We start from the raw sequence: 17,779 nt of genomic DNA, 5'->3' as shown, positions 1-17,779 counted from the left end.
AAATGCTGCCACTTATGTTTGGTTTAAGTTTTGAAGTCGGTGTGTAGTATTTCATGTACAGCATGTTTTTCATAAGTTTGCGTTTTGACGTAGTGAAAAACTCCTGTGGGTTCTTCCTGTCTGAACATCTTGCTCACTCTCTCATACACTCCACCTCTTTCTGTACTTCTTTCTGTCAGTAGCTCCTTTCCCTGCTTGGTTACACAGGGTCAAAGTTTGCTGCGTAATTGAAACCAGCCATGGCTAGCTGAGATCACACAGTGACACTCACACACTCACATAGGAGCTGAGAATAGGGCTGACATAAGCAAGTGACAGCTGGTGTCTGCTCTCTCCATTTGTGGTCATATACACAGAGACCTTTTCCTGTCTCCTCTCCTCTCCTCTCCTCCTCTCTCCTCTCCTCTATTCTAATGAAATCAGCTCTTGTGGGTCACGCCCCTTCACCCCCCTCCCTCCGTCAAACCCTTTACACACTACACTGGTGTTTGGTGTGTGTGACATTGTGTATGTACAGGTCCTTGGGGGAATCTAGTGTTTGCAATGTGTGTTGACCTACACAGTGGTGTGTGTGTCCAAACCTGACAGCCATCTCGATGTCACTGAGCTTGACAGACCCAGCAGGAGCAAAGGCGTCACGTTGTCAACATGATGCTGGGCCGTGTTTTGTTGTGTTGTGCTTCAGTCTTGTGGTTTTAACTCAGATTCAGGGCCTCACGAGGTAATAGGGCTGCGTGATTGTTGTTTTTACCGGTAACCTAGTCTTGCATGGTCAGCTATATCTCCAGTCTATGTCCATGTTGGGTCAGTGTTTAAGAGGGGTCTGATGCAACCCAAAAAAAAAAAAAAAAAGTGGACTGTTTGAATTTCCAAAACCAATCAGCATTATCAAGGGTCTGTTATTGAAAGAAATTTGTGTATGGCTAATAAGCCATTTAAAAAATCACCCCTTTTATACATAAACTTGTCTCTTTTTGTCCTTTTTCTCAAAGAGATGAGATCTCTAGCCAGCTGTATACAGGTGTATTGTACATACTTTATATTACTGTTTCCCAACTTGGGTGTTGAGACCCAAAAAGGGGGTTGAAACATAAATCTAAGGGGCAAGAGAATTAACAAGACTTTTTCAGGCTTTCTTTGAATTCTAATTTTTTCTGATGAATTACTTGATTTTATTTGTTTTAGGGCTCTAAACATTGTTCAAATAAAGATGTTTTTGGTTGTTTCCGCCAACAACCAGTAGATACTTGCAACTGGTGACAACCAGTTGCAAGTAGGCATTGCTTCATAAGCCAAAAAGATTGCTGCTCTACGTGAATGTCTGTTTTTCAAACAATTGGAACATTGGTTGAAATCACCAACCCACTCTGACAGCTTGTGCTCAAAGTCTGAGACGTGATTCAAATACGAAATTGCAACCAAATTGGAAATAAAGTATGTGGGTGTTGCATTGTCATCTGCAGGTTTTGACATGATCCAAAGCCACAATTTCAGCTAGTTGTCAACAGGATGTATATTCTTACCAGAAAGGAAGACTATGAATATGTCTGACCTGCCGTAAGTAAAGTATAAAATGTATGTTTACCACTAAAAATGATCAGTGTTTATATCGATGAGTAAGTTGAGTGATCTGAACCCTGCACTCTGATGTTTGGGCAGCCATTCCTAATCCAACGCCATCAGTCCCCATTTTGAAGCCCACTGCTACAGTATGATTGACAGAAGTTGTCATAGTGACAGGGGCAGCAAGCTGGTCTCTATTGAGGTTTGAGGTTTGGGGATATGAGGGGAGGGGAGTGGAGGATGTGTTGTTGTTGATTCAGATCAGTTTCAAACCTTCATCTCCTATGCTCTATCCCTCAAACACACCCTCCCCCATCCCCCTTCCCTCTACCCCCTGCTCCCGCCTACATCCTTTCCCTCCATCCACCCATCACCTGCCACCCCAAGGGTGTAATACAGGCAGGCTTACTGGAGAGGAACGGGTTAAAGAGAGAGGCTGGGCTGCTTTCTGTCTGTCTTTCTCCATCTCTTTCTGTGTGTGTGTGTGTGTGTGTGTGTGTGTGTGTGTGTGTGTGTGTGTGTGTGTGTGTGTGTGTGTGTGTGTGTGTGTGTGTGTGTGCATGTGCCTGTGCATGTGTGTGCGTTGAGGTTAAATACTCTCTTTGTGGTGTGTGTGAGGCTGTGTGTCAAGGAGGGGATGGGAGGCGAGGGGGGGAGCAGATGGACAGCCTCTCTGCTCTCTGTTGTATTGTGTCCAAATCTACTCTTTCCCTCTTTCTCTCTTTATCTTTTATCAGCATCTCGTTCTCTGCTTTTCCCCTCAGTCTTTTCTTCCTTCATGTCTTCCTCTTTTCACTCACTCTTTTTCACCACGCTTTTCTTCCTCTTACTCCCTCTTTCACCCTCTGTTGTCTTGTAGCAGATGGCAGCATGGGGCAGCAGCAGCAGCAACAGAGCAGAAGCCAGAGTGTGAGCAAGAGATGGGGAGAGGAGAAGGGGGTTGTGGAAAGAGGAGGAGGTGGAGAAAGGAGGTGGGGGTCAGGCATATGGAGAGCCTGGTTAAGGGGCCCCCTCAGAGGGAGTGTGTGTGTGTGTGTGTGTGTGTGTGTGTGTGTGTGTGTGTGTGTGTGTGTGTGTGTGTGTGTGTGTGTGTGTGTGTGTGTGTGTGTGTGGTAGTGTGGTGAATAGAGGAGGGGGAGAGGCAGGATACAATAGATGCCCATTAAGACAGAGATTTGACTCTAATAGACAGAGAAGGGGAGAGACAGACAGATAAGTAGGCAAACATGTAGAATGGCGCTAGGAAAGACATGGAAATGCCATGTTTTAGCCATTCTGTCTTTTGCAGAAGCATACAAATCTGCTGTCAAAATGTCTCTTCTCTTCTCTTCTCCACTTAAGATAAGATTAAACTTTCAGTTATTCATGTGAAGAAACTGGGATGTTCCGGCATCAAAAAGAAACAGGACACACGCAAGCAAAACCCTTAATACACACGAAAAAAGATGCAAATAGAGATTATATAAATGTTCACATCTGACTAATTCAACAGTGCAGATAAGGCAGAATACGTGCTTGTGCATTGTAAAAATTGTAAAACACATGGATTTAAACACAGGCTGTGTCCAGAATCCCTACGTATTTGCTATATAGTGCACTACATTTACCCCCCCCCCATTTTATTTGAGTTTAAAATGTATGTAGCATATAGTGCAATCCCACAGTGCAATGTGTGGCATTTTATAGATGCAAAAATTACAGGCATGTGACTGTACACCTGTCAGTGATTATGCAAAATGACAATGATTCAAAAGTGTCCAGAATCGCAATTTACTGCTCACTATGGAGTAAATTACTGAGTGTCTATTAGGTAGGGAGTACTGAATGATTGAAGAAGGGAGAGGAAGAGAAGAGAAAAAGGATGTTATTTTCCAGTCTCAAAGGAAATCTCACCCTTCTATCATCTTCATAGCAGGCATCTGTAACCAGGGGGTCAGTGAGCAGGCACGTTGTGTCAGGGGACAGACCCACACACACACACATAAATGGGTTATGATGGGCTCCCCTTCTCTGTCTCCAGCTGACATCACACACATGCTGAACGTCCTCTCACACACGGCTCTTTGTCTGGGCAGGCTGTGTGTGTTTGGAAGATGAATGTGTGTTCTAGCAGATTGGGTCCTGGGTCAACCACTGCATCACTCCTCCAGACACACATGCCCACATGCAAACACACACATACACTTACACACTTTTACCGGCCCAATGCCTACACATGGGGAAGCATACACGAGCTAAAATGCATCTACTCTTTTTCTCTCTCTCTCTCTCCCTCACTCACACACACACACACACACACACACACACACACACACACACACACACACACACACACACACACACACACACACACACACACACACACACAAATCATGTTGAACAGTGATTGCAGTTAGAGAGAGTGTTTTCCTGGTTATCTGTCCAGTTCTCTGGACGTGCCAAATGTGGCTCTTAATCCATTTCACTATCTGTGGGGAGAGATAAGCCAGAGCTCTTCCAGGAGTCCAGGCCAGGCTCTGTGTCGTTGTTGTTGTAGTATGTGTGTGTGTGTGTATGTACGTGTATTTGTATTAGTGGGTGTATGCGGCGAAACCCTGACGCTAGACACACACTTATCTTGTCTTGACAGCCCCTCTGCTTGGTGGTCCCCCTGGCTGTGTGTGTGTACGTGTGTGTTGCTGCTTGGTGGTCTCCCAACAGTGTTTGGGATTATTATGTGTTAGTCAAGTGCATTCACAAGGAAATTAATGCTGCCACAGTTGCCATGTCGAGTGTGTGCATGCAATGTGTCTGTGTCTGTGTTTGTGTGTGTGTGTGTGTGTGTGTGTGTGTGTGTGTGTGTGTGTGTGTGTGTGTGTGTGTGTGTGTGTGTGTGTGTGTGTGTGTGTGTGTGTGTGTGTGTGTGTGTGAAATGGTTAGCCTTTTGATGTAAGCTTTTTTATCCCTGGCTGAGATGGCAGTTGGTGACCTGGGGGACTTGATGAGCTCATAAAATAGGACCATGTATGAGTGTGTATGTGTGTGTGTGTGTGTGTGTGTGTGTGTGTGTGTGTTAGTGTGTGTCAGCTTGTGTGTGAAGTGATCCTTGACTGAACACGAAATGATCACCTCTAATATGTCCTGACCAAACTGTCATATTGGAAATTTTTTGGTGTCTGTCTTTGTGCAGAAAATAACCAGGCTTTTATTTTAGTGTGTGTCTGTGTGTGTGTGTGTGTGTGTGTGTGTGTGTGTGTGTGTGTGTGTGTGTGTGTGTGTGTGTGTGTGTGTGTGTGTGTGTGAGTCCTCAGTGTGCAGTCTTTGAGGGTAAGAGCTGGGAATGCTTTAAGGGGCGTTTCCCTGTGGTTGATGGGGGATGGGACTTGTGTACATGTTCGTGTGTGTTTGTGTGTGTGTGCATGTATGCCTGCATGCTGGGGAGGGGTGAGTGATTTAGCACCACTGAAACACCAGCTGTCCATCTGTGTCTGACCTCCATACACACCCTGTGCAAGCTTGAAACACACACCGACACCTACACTCACACACACACACACACACACACACACACACACACACACACACACACACACACACACACACACACACACCTCCTCGCATCTAACCTCTGATCAGCTCTTGAGTATCTTCTCAAACCTGAACAAAGTCCAGACAAAACACAATCTGTTCATCTATCTTTCACCAACTAAACACACACAACCACACACACACACACACAAAAAAAGACACACACCCACTTACACACACAAACATACCTTACACTAAGCAAGATTGCTCCCTAATCAGCTCTGCAGTAGTGCCGGTGCTGCAGTGTATCCACAATGAATGACTCTGCAAGGTCACTCCTAGTGAGCACACGTACATACACGCACACATACACACCCAGATACACACAGCCACACAAAGGAACGCTGGAGGCTGGCAGAAGAAGAGATGAACTTTGACCCTACCGGACATTCAAAAGTCGAGGTGATAGCTTGACTCCACAGTTGTGTAAGCCTCTGTGTCTGTGTGTGTGTGTGTCTCCATGTTTGTGTGTGTGTGTGTGCTGTATTGTTTGTTTGTGCGAGTGGGTCAGGGTTGAGACAACTGGAGTCTGGCCTTTGCTTTCTTACCCTCGGGGCTGGATTTGTGTGGATGTGTGTGTGTGGATGTGTGTGTGTTTGTGCTGACCATTTGGTCGGAACTGTAGCTAATTTCTCAATCAGACACACACATACCATCTTCTCAATCCGTCCCAGAGGTCAAGCCCTATTCATTCACTATTGTGTCCACTCCCAGTGGGTTGCTGTTCCTCTTCAGGCAGATGCTAGCCGACTATAATAGTCAGTCTAGCTCAAGTTACATTTTAATGAAGACCTGAGGCACCTACTTGCACTTAAAGAAATGGCAGTGTCTCGGACAGGGAGCAGTTACCAATGAACATGAAGGCATTTTACGTTGTCAACAAATAATTTGCTAAAAAGTCAAATTTTTAGCTCTTCAGAATAGCAATAAGATATTCCGGATGCTTTACAGCTGATAGTTATTTCCCTAACAACAAATAGTCATTCTTAAAATGACACAAAACAGACTGTGTAGTAAAAAGAAAACCAAGTCACCCTCCAACTATAAAGAAAACAACAAAAAGGGAAGCCTAAAACAAAGTGGTCATGGTTTTGATATGGCAACATTGATATAAGTGTAGACTCTATAAAAAACATATAAAGGCCTGGATTTGGTTTTTGGACAGCAGTTGATTTTGACTCACATAACTGTGGGATTATCTAGAGGGTGGACATGTTTGATGTCTTCTGCGGTCACAAATGATGTTGAGTCACAGCATCATGTGTTCGTGGTGGCCACTTTGTTAGTATGGCTCCATCATGCCTGTGCCTCTGTGGTTAGTCAGTGATTGTGTGTGTGTGTGTGTGTGTGTGTGTGTGTGTGTGTGTGTGTGTGTGTGTGTGTGTGTGTGTGTGTGTGTGTGTGTGTGTGCAAATATATGTGCATATGTGAGGAGGAGTGTATCCTGTGGTTTTGAAAGGAGGTCCAGCAGGGATTGAGGGTGACGTTCGGTGCAGGAAGGGGAGAAAAAGGAAAGGAGAAGCAGGCGCAGAGTATTGACTTTCACTTGAAGCGTAAGTGTGTTTGTCAGTGAAATCTGATGGCCCCATCAGCTGTCCGGGACACGCCTGTCAGAAGGGGGGGTATGTGTGTGTCTGAAAGCACAGAGAGATGACAGGGGAGAGGTGGTGATGGGAGTCATGACAGATGTTTATAAAAATATTTTTAAATCATGTTAACATTTTTAACATTGGTTCACAAACATACTTTATCCAGACACAATCACCAATATGTGGTATGAAACATTTTCAAACTGAAAATATGTAATCATACGAATCATTAAAAAGCCTCTAAGCTTGGGCTTTTCACATTTATGTGTGTCATTTTGCCCAGTTTTCTGCTGCTTTTCATGTTTTTGTACTAGGCTTTGTAAAATAATCCGTCTGTAGTTCTGCTGTTTATTTATGCTCCTTGTCTCTTAAGTATGGATGCGGACATGAATAAATTATATAAATGTGTCTGTCTGTCCTTCTGTCTGTGTGTCTGTCCCTTGGGGCAGCTCAGACTAAACAAACAGCTGTGTTTATGAAGCAGGGAAGAGCCACAAGGGTCTTCTGTTTACTGGTCCATTTCAACACACACACACACACACACACACACACACACACACACACACACACACACACACACACACACACACACACACACACACACACACACACGCACACATGCTCACATGCATACACACACAAAAACTCCCGAAGTGCACCTCATCTTTTACCTGCCCTTGTGTTTTCTATCCTGCTCAGTCTCTCTCTCTCTCTCTCTCTCTCTCTCTCTCTCTCTCTCGGCCCCCTCTGCTCAGCGTAATGCTCGCTCGCTCTCAGACTGAGAGGAATGCCACTCCGTGTGACCTCTCACCTACAACAAGGAGGGGTGCTGGTTTAGACGAGGGAGCGAGGGGCAGCTGCAGTCATGTGCCCAGGCCTGGAAGGAAACACACACACACACACATATACACAGAGGGCCAGGTTGTTAGCTAAAATTCACACACTCAAACTGTAGCATAGTTTCGTATGCACTGATGCAGATCTAGATGTAGAGCACTGATTCTCCCACCTCTCTTCATGACCGTATGAGAAAGTGTCGAATTGTATGCTTTGGTCTCTGTGTGTATATGTGTGTATGTGAACGTGCGATTGGAGTGCAGCCTCACACAAAGGCGTTATTGTTGGTGTGAGGGGGCCTGAGGGGAGGCGGGCGGTCTGATTGGTTAAAACTATTGTGTCTCACTTTGCCCATTCTCTCATTCACTTAGGATGTCATTACAGTGGCTCTCTCTCTCTCTCTCGTTCTCTCTCTCTCTCTCTCTCTCTCTCTCTCTCTCTCTCTCTCTCTCTCTCTCTCTCTCTCTCTCTTGCAAGCTGGGGATCATCTGAGGACTTGAGAATATTCACAGAAATGTTTAGACTGTCCAATGAAAGTGTTACTTTACAAGCTTTAAACTTGGAGTCCAGACACTAGAGTCATTCTTCAAGACATAGTAATTCCTCTGTCAGCAACTATTAGTAAGCATCACTTAGTGGAAAACAATTTGCTTTCCAGTAGGGGTGCAACTAATAGTTATTTTCAAAATCTTCAAATTGGGCTTTTTGTCCATCCAGCAGTCCAAACATGTTCAGTTGTAATTTATATAAAGCTGATATAAGGATTTACAGTAAATCCTCAGGTCTGTAAAGCTAAAAACAGAATATGTTTGGCATTTTTGCTTAATAAAATTACTGAAACGATCTTCAAAATTTTTAACTGTTTGGGACATCCTGGTGGTGATGGGGTTAACATGCTGACCATGTTATCGCAACATCCACAGTTAAAGTTCAGCAGGGGAACTTTGTTACATGTCTTTCCCCCCATAAGTCCCGATATTTCCGGTCAGCTTTCCTTTCAGCTACACTATCTAATACTGGGGAAAAAAAATCTCCAACAATACTAAACAAATGTTGTTTCAGCTTCATTTTCTGACAATTGACTAACTGATTACTTTCAGCAGCACTCTCCAGTGTGATTATTTCACATTATTTTCCTTTGCTTTGCTTAATCAAATCGGAAAATAGGACAGACAATGTAAAAATTAAATGTTTAGTATATCAGAATATCAGATGTCTCTATTACTTAGGTTTATACCTCCCAAATGTATACAGAAACACACAGGTGATATCTTCTTGTTTATTGCCTCAATAACTAGTCAAAGGTTCATTGGAGTGCATTATTTTTTAATAACTAATCAGTGAGGGAGGCTTGGCTGTTACAGTCCACTGTTTGCCAGAGAGGAAGTGTTTAATATCAGCAAAGCTTCTGTCTTGAATTACCCATCATTCCACACAGGAAGTCATCCCATAGGATTTAGAGCAGCTCATTGGCTGTTAATTGTTTCCTGTTGTACAGTGGTGGTGTGATTTGGTCATATGGTGCACAGAGTGAAGTTAACAACACGTTCCTTTGGTTTTGTACAGTGTGCTGTGCATGTGTGTGTATTGGTGTGTAATTTACTTCCCCTCCATAGATGCATTGATTAAATAGCATTCTGTCTATTCCTGAAGCACTCTAACCTGTATCAGACTTGATCTTGTGCTTTCACGTAGAGAGACAGTATGTGTGTGTGTGTGTGTGTGTGTGTGTGATGTGTGGCCAGTCTCTATGCTTGTGTACATTTTTTTTGTGCTGAGCATGTGAGCTGACTGAAAAGCATAATGCTGTCACTGGAGGTTCAGCCGTGTCCATGAAAGGAACAATTGGTACATAATCGCTGTAATAATCACTATGAAAAAACTCTTCTAACGTGGTTCTTAGCACTATTCACAAGCAGGACACACATATGCCTGCGCACACACCATTAATGCTAATAGCTGGGATTAGATGTATGCTTTGTGTAGCATGTAAATGTGTCTGTCATTACTTAGCGGGTGAAAACCTCCAATTGCGCCATAATAACATGCTTTGGCTCAACCAATCACAGGCTTTTGTTGAGATTGAGTCATCTACATCTGAGCGTGTCTGAAGAGATTGTGACAAGAAGACTCTTGGGTGTTTTGCTGCTATCTTTAGGAACACTCCAATCTGAAGGATTACTGCTGTGGACATAGGAGGGAACATTTTACTTGAGACCAACTGCTGCGCATTAAATCTGGCTTCCTCTGTACAGTTAGCTAAAGGACAAATGTACTGGAGATTCAAGGCTTGATCATGCTCAGCAGGAAGGGCACACGACAGCATATAGGAAAGAATATGCTGTAAAAAAGTGAGTTTTTGGCCTGAATAATTGAGCCCTTTTTGCTAAACTGTGGCTGTAGGCTGAAGACATAGTTTTGGAATTGCAGCTTTAGTCCAAGAGTGGAAGTTTTGAATGGAGCCCAATTTCCAAACTTTCCCACCCAACTTTCCCAGAAGATGCTTTGGCTGGCACAGATGCCATCAGATCTGAGATAGTAAAGCACTGGCTAAGGCAGTACATGCTGAATGGAAACAGACACAAGCATACACACAATTTTAGGCAGCAGCCCAGTGATCCACAAACTGTCCCACCTTGACACCCCCTCCTTTTTCCTCCCCTTTCTCCTCCCTCTTTTCTCTCCCCTGCTGTGGGTCTCCTCAGGCGCATGAATGGAAGTCTTTATTCCCGGGAGAACTGGTGGGAAGAACGAGAGAACGAGAAACAGGGATGGGGGGGGGCTGTGAGAGTGGCTGCAAGATCAACACAGTGCCACAGCTCCTCTTTTCTCCTCTACCTCTTTTCCCTCCTTTTCTCTGAACCCCCCCCCCCAAGTGCAGTGGACACAAAGCCGTGTTAGTATTCATGGTGTTTGTTTGCAGAGGAGCTCTGTGTGTGTGTGTGTGTGTGTGTGTGTGTGTGTGTGTGTGTGTGTGTGTTTGTGTGTGTTTGTGCAGAGCTGTCAGAATCACAGATCACAGAGAAGCAGCGCTCTGAATGGAGCTGGAGAGAAGCGGGGGGGTAGTTCCCACAGGGGGAGAATGGTCAGCTCCAGAAAAGAGAAAAGAAGAAGAAAAGGAGAGATCAAATGAGGAGGGGGGCAGTGCACGAGGCCATAGGGGCAGAGGGAGACAGCATGGTGTCAAAGCCAAGGAGAGTGCTTGTGTGAGTGTGTGTGACAAGGAGAGAGAGAGAGGGAAAAAGAAGGATCATATCAATCATAAGGTTTCGGAGGGAACTAGTTGTAAACGGGTCTAGGCACCTCTCTTCTTGTTTTTCTGCTGGTTCTCTTCTTCCCTCCCTCTGCCGTTCTCATTCTTTCAGTAACCCCTCCACCCCTCCTCATTTCTCCCTCTCTCTGTCTCTTTCCCTCTGTTTCTCTGTGCCTCCCTCTCTCTCTTTCTCTTTGTGTGTCTGTCTGGACAGCTGCCCAGTTCCATACACAGGGAAAAATGAAACACTCTAACCACCGGGCATGCAGCCAAATAAAAGGCTGCGAAAAACTATTTGAAGGGCAGCATGTTTGTGTGTGTCCGTGTGTGCGAGTTTGTGTATATGTTTGCTGGTGTACATGTGTGTATATGTGTGCCGGGTTGTGAGATTTGGGTGTGCCTGTTTAGGGTGTTCTTTCCCAATATAATGGTGCAGCCAGGGTGCTCTGTGCGTGTATATGTGGGTGTGAGGGAGAAGTTCCACTCTGAGGTTCAGTTTATTCAACAGTGGAAAACGAAAGGCTGCAGGAGAGGAAAGGACAAGATGGGCTTTCACATACCTCCCCTAACATCAAACTGGAGAACAGAAGAGTGCAACTTTTTTTTATCCAAATCTCGATTTAAAATACCCTGCTGAGTGTGAATGATACATTCAGACAGACAAACACACACCTTTGTCAATAAATATCTGCTGACTCATTTGCAAAGTGCCTTTCAGTTTGCAGCACTTAGTCACATATTATCCATGACCTCCTCTGCTGCGCTCTGACCTTATCTGATGGTTACATCACCAGTGGAAAGGAATGTGCAGCTCCATATCTGCCTGCATTCGGGTGTTGAACAGCCTTTGTGTAACTGACTGAGAACAATCCATGTTGTTACAGTGCTGGCCCAGAGGAAGACATCCTAGAAATGGTTGTTGACCTAGCTGTGGAGTACGACCCTTAACCCCTGAACACAGCCCTGAGAGCCTCGAGGGAGGGAGAGTGCATCAAATGGGTTGAGAACTAAACAGGCTTGTGGGTTGCTCCAGGTTCAGAGTCCATGCTGGTGCTGATCTCCTGACCGATGCCCCCTGCTGCAGGTCAGCAGTAGCACAGGGAGATGACAATCCCCATTCGCACATGACAAGAACAGGGCAGTGTACGTACAACAGAGGAATAAGTATAGGAATATTTTTCTGTGGCATTAGTGCAGCTGTGTGAAAACCTATGAGTATACGGTTTTAAAGCACATGATAAGGACAACAGGACCTCTACTACAGTGATACAGCAGCAATGCAAACATTCAATAGAGAAGAGTGCACAGTATATATCAAAATGTTGAGTAATTATCTTATGAAAAACTGTCTAGTTGTATGAGTGAACGAGGTTGACCCTGTCTGGAAAAGGCAAGGAGAATAAGGAGTTCATTTCACACCGTGTTGACTACAACAACCATGGGAGTACCTCAGTCCATATGATCACTGTTTTTATTAGCTTGTGTGAATTTCTTACAGTAAGTGTATTTTCCCTGGAAATGCCTCATGGAATGTAAGAGGCATAGAGGAGGGGAGAGGGAGGAGAGGGTGCTAGACGGGAGGAAACTAAGAACAAAAAGCTGAACTAGTGCCAATAACCCTACCTCACCCATGGGGGGGGGGGTGAACTCCCTATTTCTGTTTTTCTTTTTTTTCCCCTTTGCTCCCCTATCAGTGTTAGGAAAGCTGTCCATGCCTGGTCTCTTTATTATGTCTTTGTGGTTGCTTCTTGGTTAGCAGGGATGATACTTTTTATATGTGTGTGTGTGTGTGTTTGTGCATGTGTATGTCTTGTCTGTCTCTCTCTCACCACCTCCATCAACCTATCTGTCTCCTTTTCTGTGCCCTCCTTTAACCTGAAACAGCAGGTATTCTAGGACAGGTTAAATGAGAAAGCATCTGTGTATCAGGTGTCTGTCATCTTATCCCTCTGTGGACTCACAGCGTATCTTCTCAAGTGTGACTGTGCACATGCATTCACACACATTCACACTTACATACACATACACATACATCTCAGAGCTGAAAGGATACCATAGCAGTGTGTTCAGGAGATAAATTAGAGTGTGCGCATGTGTATAAGCACATGCATTTTCTGGCATTGTCAATCATTTACACTGCTGAGTGTTTGCTTGAGTGTGTGTTTTCACCCATGTTTTGTATGCTTTGTTACTCAGCGTTCATGTGTTTTTTTTGAGCTTGTGAGTGTGTGCAGCTTGCGGCTGGCTGATAAACGGCTTCTGCAGCCAGGGTGGAAGTACAAAATGAGTGTCAGAGCCTGGCTACTGATGGGACAGCAGAAAGAGAAAGAGGAAGTAAAAGGTTGGATAGCGATAGAGAAGGGATAGGGGAGATCTAAAGTGAATGATAAAATGAAGGCAAAACAGGATAAACGATAGAGGAGATGAAATACTTGTTCTTGCAAATATGTGCCCTGTGATAAGAAGTGCATACATGATATATTTCATTATTGTGCGTGTTTGTGTGTTTGTGTGTGTGTGTGTGTGTGTGTGTGTGTGTGTGTGTGTGTGTGTGTGTGTGTGTGTGTGTGTGTGTGTGTGTGTGTGTGTGTGTGTGTGTGTGTGTGTGTGTGTGTGTGTGTGTGTGTGTGTGTGTGTGTGTGTGTGTGTGTAAAACTGTGTGTGTATGTGTATCTGCAAAGAGCAAAAGCTAATTATTTGGCAAGGTGCTGATACATCCAGACTACAATTGGTTGCCTGATGTGTTCATACATTAGCATTTTGTGCTACTATGTGTGAAGGCAGGATTTCGTGAAGCTTTTGGAATGTGTACATCTACTGTATGCATGTGTGAGTGTGTGTGCTTGCATGCATGTGTACATGCCGAGAGGCAGGCCTGTGGTTAGGTTACATCTCCCTGCAGCGCAGCAGAACAGTGTCTTGTTGCGTCATACTGAGTCTGTTAATAACAGGCTAAACCACAAATGCCATCCGCTGCTGTATTTCTTATCGTCCTACTAGCAGTACAGTGATTATGCAGCAGTAATACATTAAGCAGGGTTATGTTGTCAAGCATAGTATTTCAAGCTTTTGCATTTTCAGTTTTACATGGTCAAATGTTATCTGGATACTGAGTGAAGCTTGACTTCATATTTGTGGCCCTTCACCGGAAAAATGTTGATAAATTTTTCTATAGTTTTCAGGACGTATATTGTATACAGTATGACAGTGTAAGTGTGTACGACTCTGTTTAATACTATGTGCAGTCAGACACCCCTAACTCCATCCCCCCAGCTCTCACAGCATGCAACATCCTTGCCACAGGAATTTAATTGCTCTGTAAACAAGTCTTTTGTTTTGTTGCACACTGTTTGCTCATGCACACAAGATCCATTAAAAGCTTTAGTCCTGCCGTGAAAAGAGAAGAATGTTATATCAGACCACAACAAATTACTGATTTGATATGGGCTGACAAAAAGAAACTATATGCAGAACTGGATGCTATGCTGCATATGTATTATCTCTATGTAGATTGGCTGTTGTTATGAAAACAGGAAATAGAGTAGTCATAGTTTTATGATCACATCATTTGTCTATCCCTGCAGCTATATAAAGCTGTCTTGTGATTGTAGTGTGTGTTTAGTAACCAGTCTCTTGTTTCTCTTTTCTGTCGTCTCCAGACGTATGAGCGCCAGTTCAGAATGCCTGAGCAGAGAGAGGGAGGCCTGCTGCAACTACTGGGAGATCACACTCCGCCCAAACACCAGCTTCGCAGCTCCCTCCTTCCTGCACACACACTCTCACACACACAGCAGACGCAGCACACCCTCACGCAACAATTCCAACACACTCATACACACCAACACCCTATCAATCCAGACTGGATCACGTCTACAGCACCTTCTGCATCCCCGGCCAATCCTGCAGATTCTGAGCCAGCCAGAGAACTGGCAGGAGCCAGTAGGAGCACTTTGCTGGATCCAACCCAACCTTTCTCACGAACAGCAACACGAAGCCCCTCACCTCAGAGATCCCTGACTCCAGACCTGCAGTTGCCAGTGGTTACAGATGCTAGTATTCTCAACCTGACCTCTCTCAGCAGGTACCATTCATTTCCCTGTGTAGTGGATCCTATCATGAGGCAAACATGATCACTAGACCAAAAATACTGTAAACTATGCATAGTGGATGGGGAAAAGTCGATACAGTATGGTATTGTGATATTTTATGTTGCAATATTATATATTTTTATGAGTGTAAACTTTTTTTTAATTTGAAGAGCTCATTTGCTACAACAATGAAAATGTATGGTCTGATAAAACAGACAATTATGATTCAAATTTTATACTAAATTGCAATATATTGCAGGATATCTTAATGTATAATACAAATAAAAAAAAATAAAAAATTGAGTCAGGGCTCAAATGTCATGATAACATCATACTATGAGAGTCTTCTGGTGATACCCACCCCTATGTATGGCGACACACAAAAATAGTAAATGTTCATACTGGTACTGAGTTTTGGTGAAATACAAAAAATTCTCTCTCTCTCTCCTTCCATTCCACTGGACTTAATTTTTTTCTCTGTTTACATCTCTCCAGGGGGAGGGGTTTGCAAGAGGTCAGTGAACAGCTCTTTGGGAACATCAAGAGGAAGTACGGCAGGAAAGACTCCCAGAGGATGCTCTGTAACCCCCACAGTGCCGATGCACCTTGGGGAAGACAGACAGAGAAAGGATCGGAGAGCCCAACTAATACAGAGGAAAGGCAGAAGTACAGGCAAGATGAGACAGCTGAGCGGTTCCATGAAGAAAGAGAGGAAAGGAGAAAAGAAGAAAGAGAGCGAGCCATTACTGGGAGGAGAGGAGATGAAGAAGACAGAGGGATGCACATGCTGACAGAAGAAGGGAAAGGAAGAAAGAGGCGAAGGAGGCCTTCCTTTGACGAGTCATTTTCTATAGAGGAGCAATCACAGCAACGGCAGGACTCAGACACTACAGAGAAGCACCAGCCCGGGCCCCCAGAACCCAAAGTAGCACATAAGATGGAGACTCACAGAAATGATTCTCGACTCACAAGTCAGTCTGATGTCAGTGGCGAGAGGTTAGAAAAAATGGAGAGAGCAGAAAAAGCCGATAAAAGAGAAAAAGGAGAGAGGGCAGATAGGGCAGAGAGAGGTGAGACAGTTACAAGCGGGCCTGACCTAGAGTCAACTTTGAGTGCAAACAGAATGAAAAAGAATCCTGTGGGTCGTCCTAAAATCAGCACAGACACCCTTAAACACAGAGAATCTACTCATAACCTCATAAACAAACCCAGTTTTAACACAAACCCCAGACTCCCTAGCCCAAATCCCAGCCCCAGCCCCAGGGGTAGCATCAGTCCTAGCCCCAGCCCTAAACCCAGAGCTAACATTAGCCCCGGTCCCAGCCCTAGACCTAGGGTGGCCCTGAGTACTAGCCCCAGCCATAGCACCAGCTCCACAGCCAGTTCCAGACCAACTAAGGCCAAGGACAGGTGGTCCTACCTGAAAGCTAAAAGCCATGCCAGCCTCACGTCGCCCCAGAGAGACAACCGGGGTAGCCCCTCAACCCTAACTGACCCACCTTCAGCATTTCCCATCACCCCCTCTAGCCCCCTTTACACCAACACTGACAGCCTGACCGTCCACACACCCATTAAGAGGAAACGAGGACGCCCCAAGAAACAGCCACTCCTAACAGTGGAAACCATCCATGAGGGCACTTCTACTTCTCCTCCAAGCCCACTAGCACAGGAGACACCTGCAGGGCTAAATCGTAGGAAGAAGACACATGCACTTAACACATCAGTGCAAATGGCATCCACAATCACCAGTGCCAATTCTAACAGTCTGAAACTAAAGCGTGGCAGGGGCCATTCCAGGCCGGTGAATAAGATGAAGCTTGGGAAAATGCAGAGCATCCTGAATGAGATCCTTTCAGGTTCGAGTCAGAATGACAGTCTGGCTCTGAAGTCATCTTCTGCCCCTGTTACCTCAGCTATGAGTGCCATGGCATCTACCATTGAGGCTCGGCTGGGAAAACAGATAAATGTCAGCAAGAGAGGAACAATCTACATTGGTAAGAAGAGAGGGCGGAAACCTAGAGCAGAAACCCAAGGCCCCCACCATCCCAAAACCACTAGGGACAAGCCCCCCCTGTCTGTCTCCATATCCAGTCTCTATGAGAGCCCTGTAGTGCCTTCCACCATCTCGTCTCCCAGCTCCAGTGGTCCATCCATAAGAGCCAGCCACTCTGATGCCACTATGCCCAGTTTGCAGCCCATCTCAGCCCTGCCCTGCAAGCCACCAAGCAGGGGCTTCCTTTCTGGGGGGTGGAAACTGTCTCCTCCACGCCTTCTGGCTAATTCACCCTCCCACCTGTCAGAGGGAGCATCAGTGAAGGAGGTTACCCTGTCCCCCATCAGCGAGTCCCACAGTGAAGAGACTATTCCCAGTGACAGCGGGATTGGGACAGATAACAACAGCACCTCAGATCAAACTGAGAAGGGTCCCGCCTCTCGACGCAGGTGCAGTACACTGCTATTACACTTCTTTACCATTCTTGAACCTTGATTTATAGGCTTTTGTTGTTTTATATTACAGACTGACATACTGTATATTCATGAAAGTGTTGGTTTTAACGTGATTTCATATTTTATGTGTTCATACAGGTACTCATTTGATCTGTGTGGATTTGAGGCTGTGGAAGCAGCAGCTCTGGAAGCATCAAACAGGGGCAGCCGACCACGCTGTGAACGGCAAGTAAGTGCTGTTGACAACTTCCTGTCACAGCAGGAAAAGAAGCAAAAACATCATCGGCGGAAGAGGAAGTGCCTACAGAGCCGGGACCATCTTCACTTTCTCTCTGAACTGGAGGAGGTTAGAAACATTGTTATAAATTCTGTGTGTAATGTTTGACCAAGAACTGTAATGTGGAAGTGATATATCTGCTAAAATGTTTCTTCTC

The 17,779-nt window shown here is 44.9% G+C and overlaps 1 protein-coding gene across 2 annotated transcripts in view; it reads left to right on the top strand.

The window, feature by feature from the left end:
* Nucleotides 1-17,779, top strand: part of setbp1 (SET binding protein 1) — a 35,116-nt gene that overhangs the window by 7,437 nt on the left and 9,900 nt on the right. For both annotated transcript variants that reach the window (XM_040155102.1, XM_040155101.1), the window contains exons 3-5: nt 14,469-14,890; nt 15,393-17,339; nt 17,484-17,691. In XM_040155102.1, coding sequence (XP_040011036.1) covers nt 14,469-14,890; nt 15,393-17,339; nt 17,484-17,691 — 2,577 coding nt within the window. The remainder of the gene's footprint in view (nt 1-14,468; nt 14,891-15,392; nt 17,340-17,483; nt 17,692-17,779) is intronic.

The sequence above is a fragment of the Xiphias gladius genome, chromosome 19 (genome assembly GCF_016859285.1).
Source record: "Xiphias gladius isolate SHS-SW01 ecotype Sanya breed wild chromosome 19, ASM1685928v1, whole genome shotgun sequence".
Lineage (NCBI taxonomy): Eukaryota > Metazoa > Chordata > Actinopteri > Istiophoriformes > Xiphiidae > Xiphias > Xiphias gladius.
The sequence above is the reverse complement of the archived record's forward strand: the minus strand, read 5'-3'. Positions and strand labels throughout refer to the sequence as shown.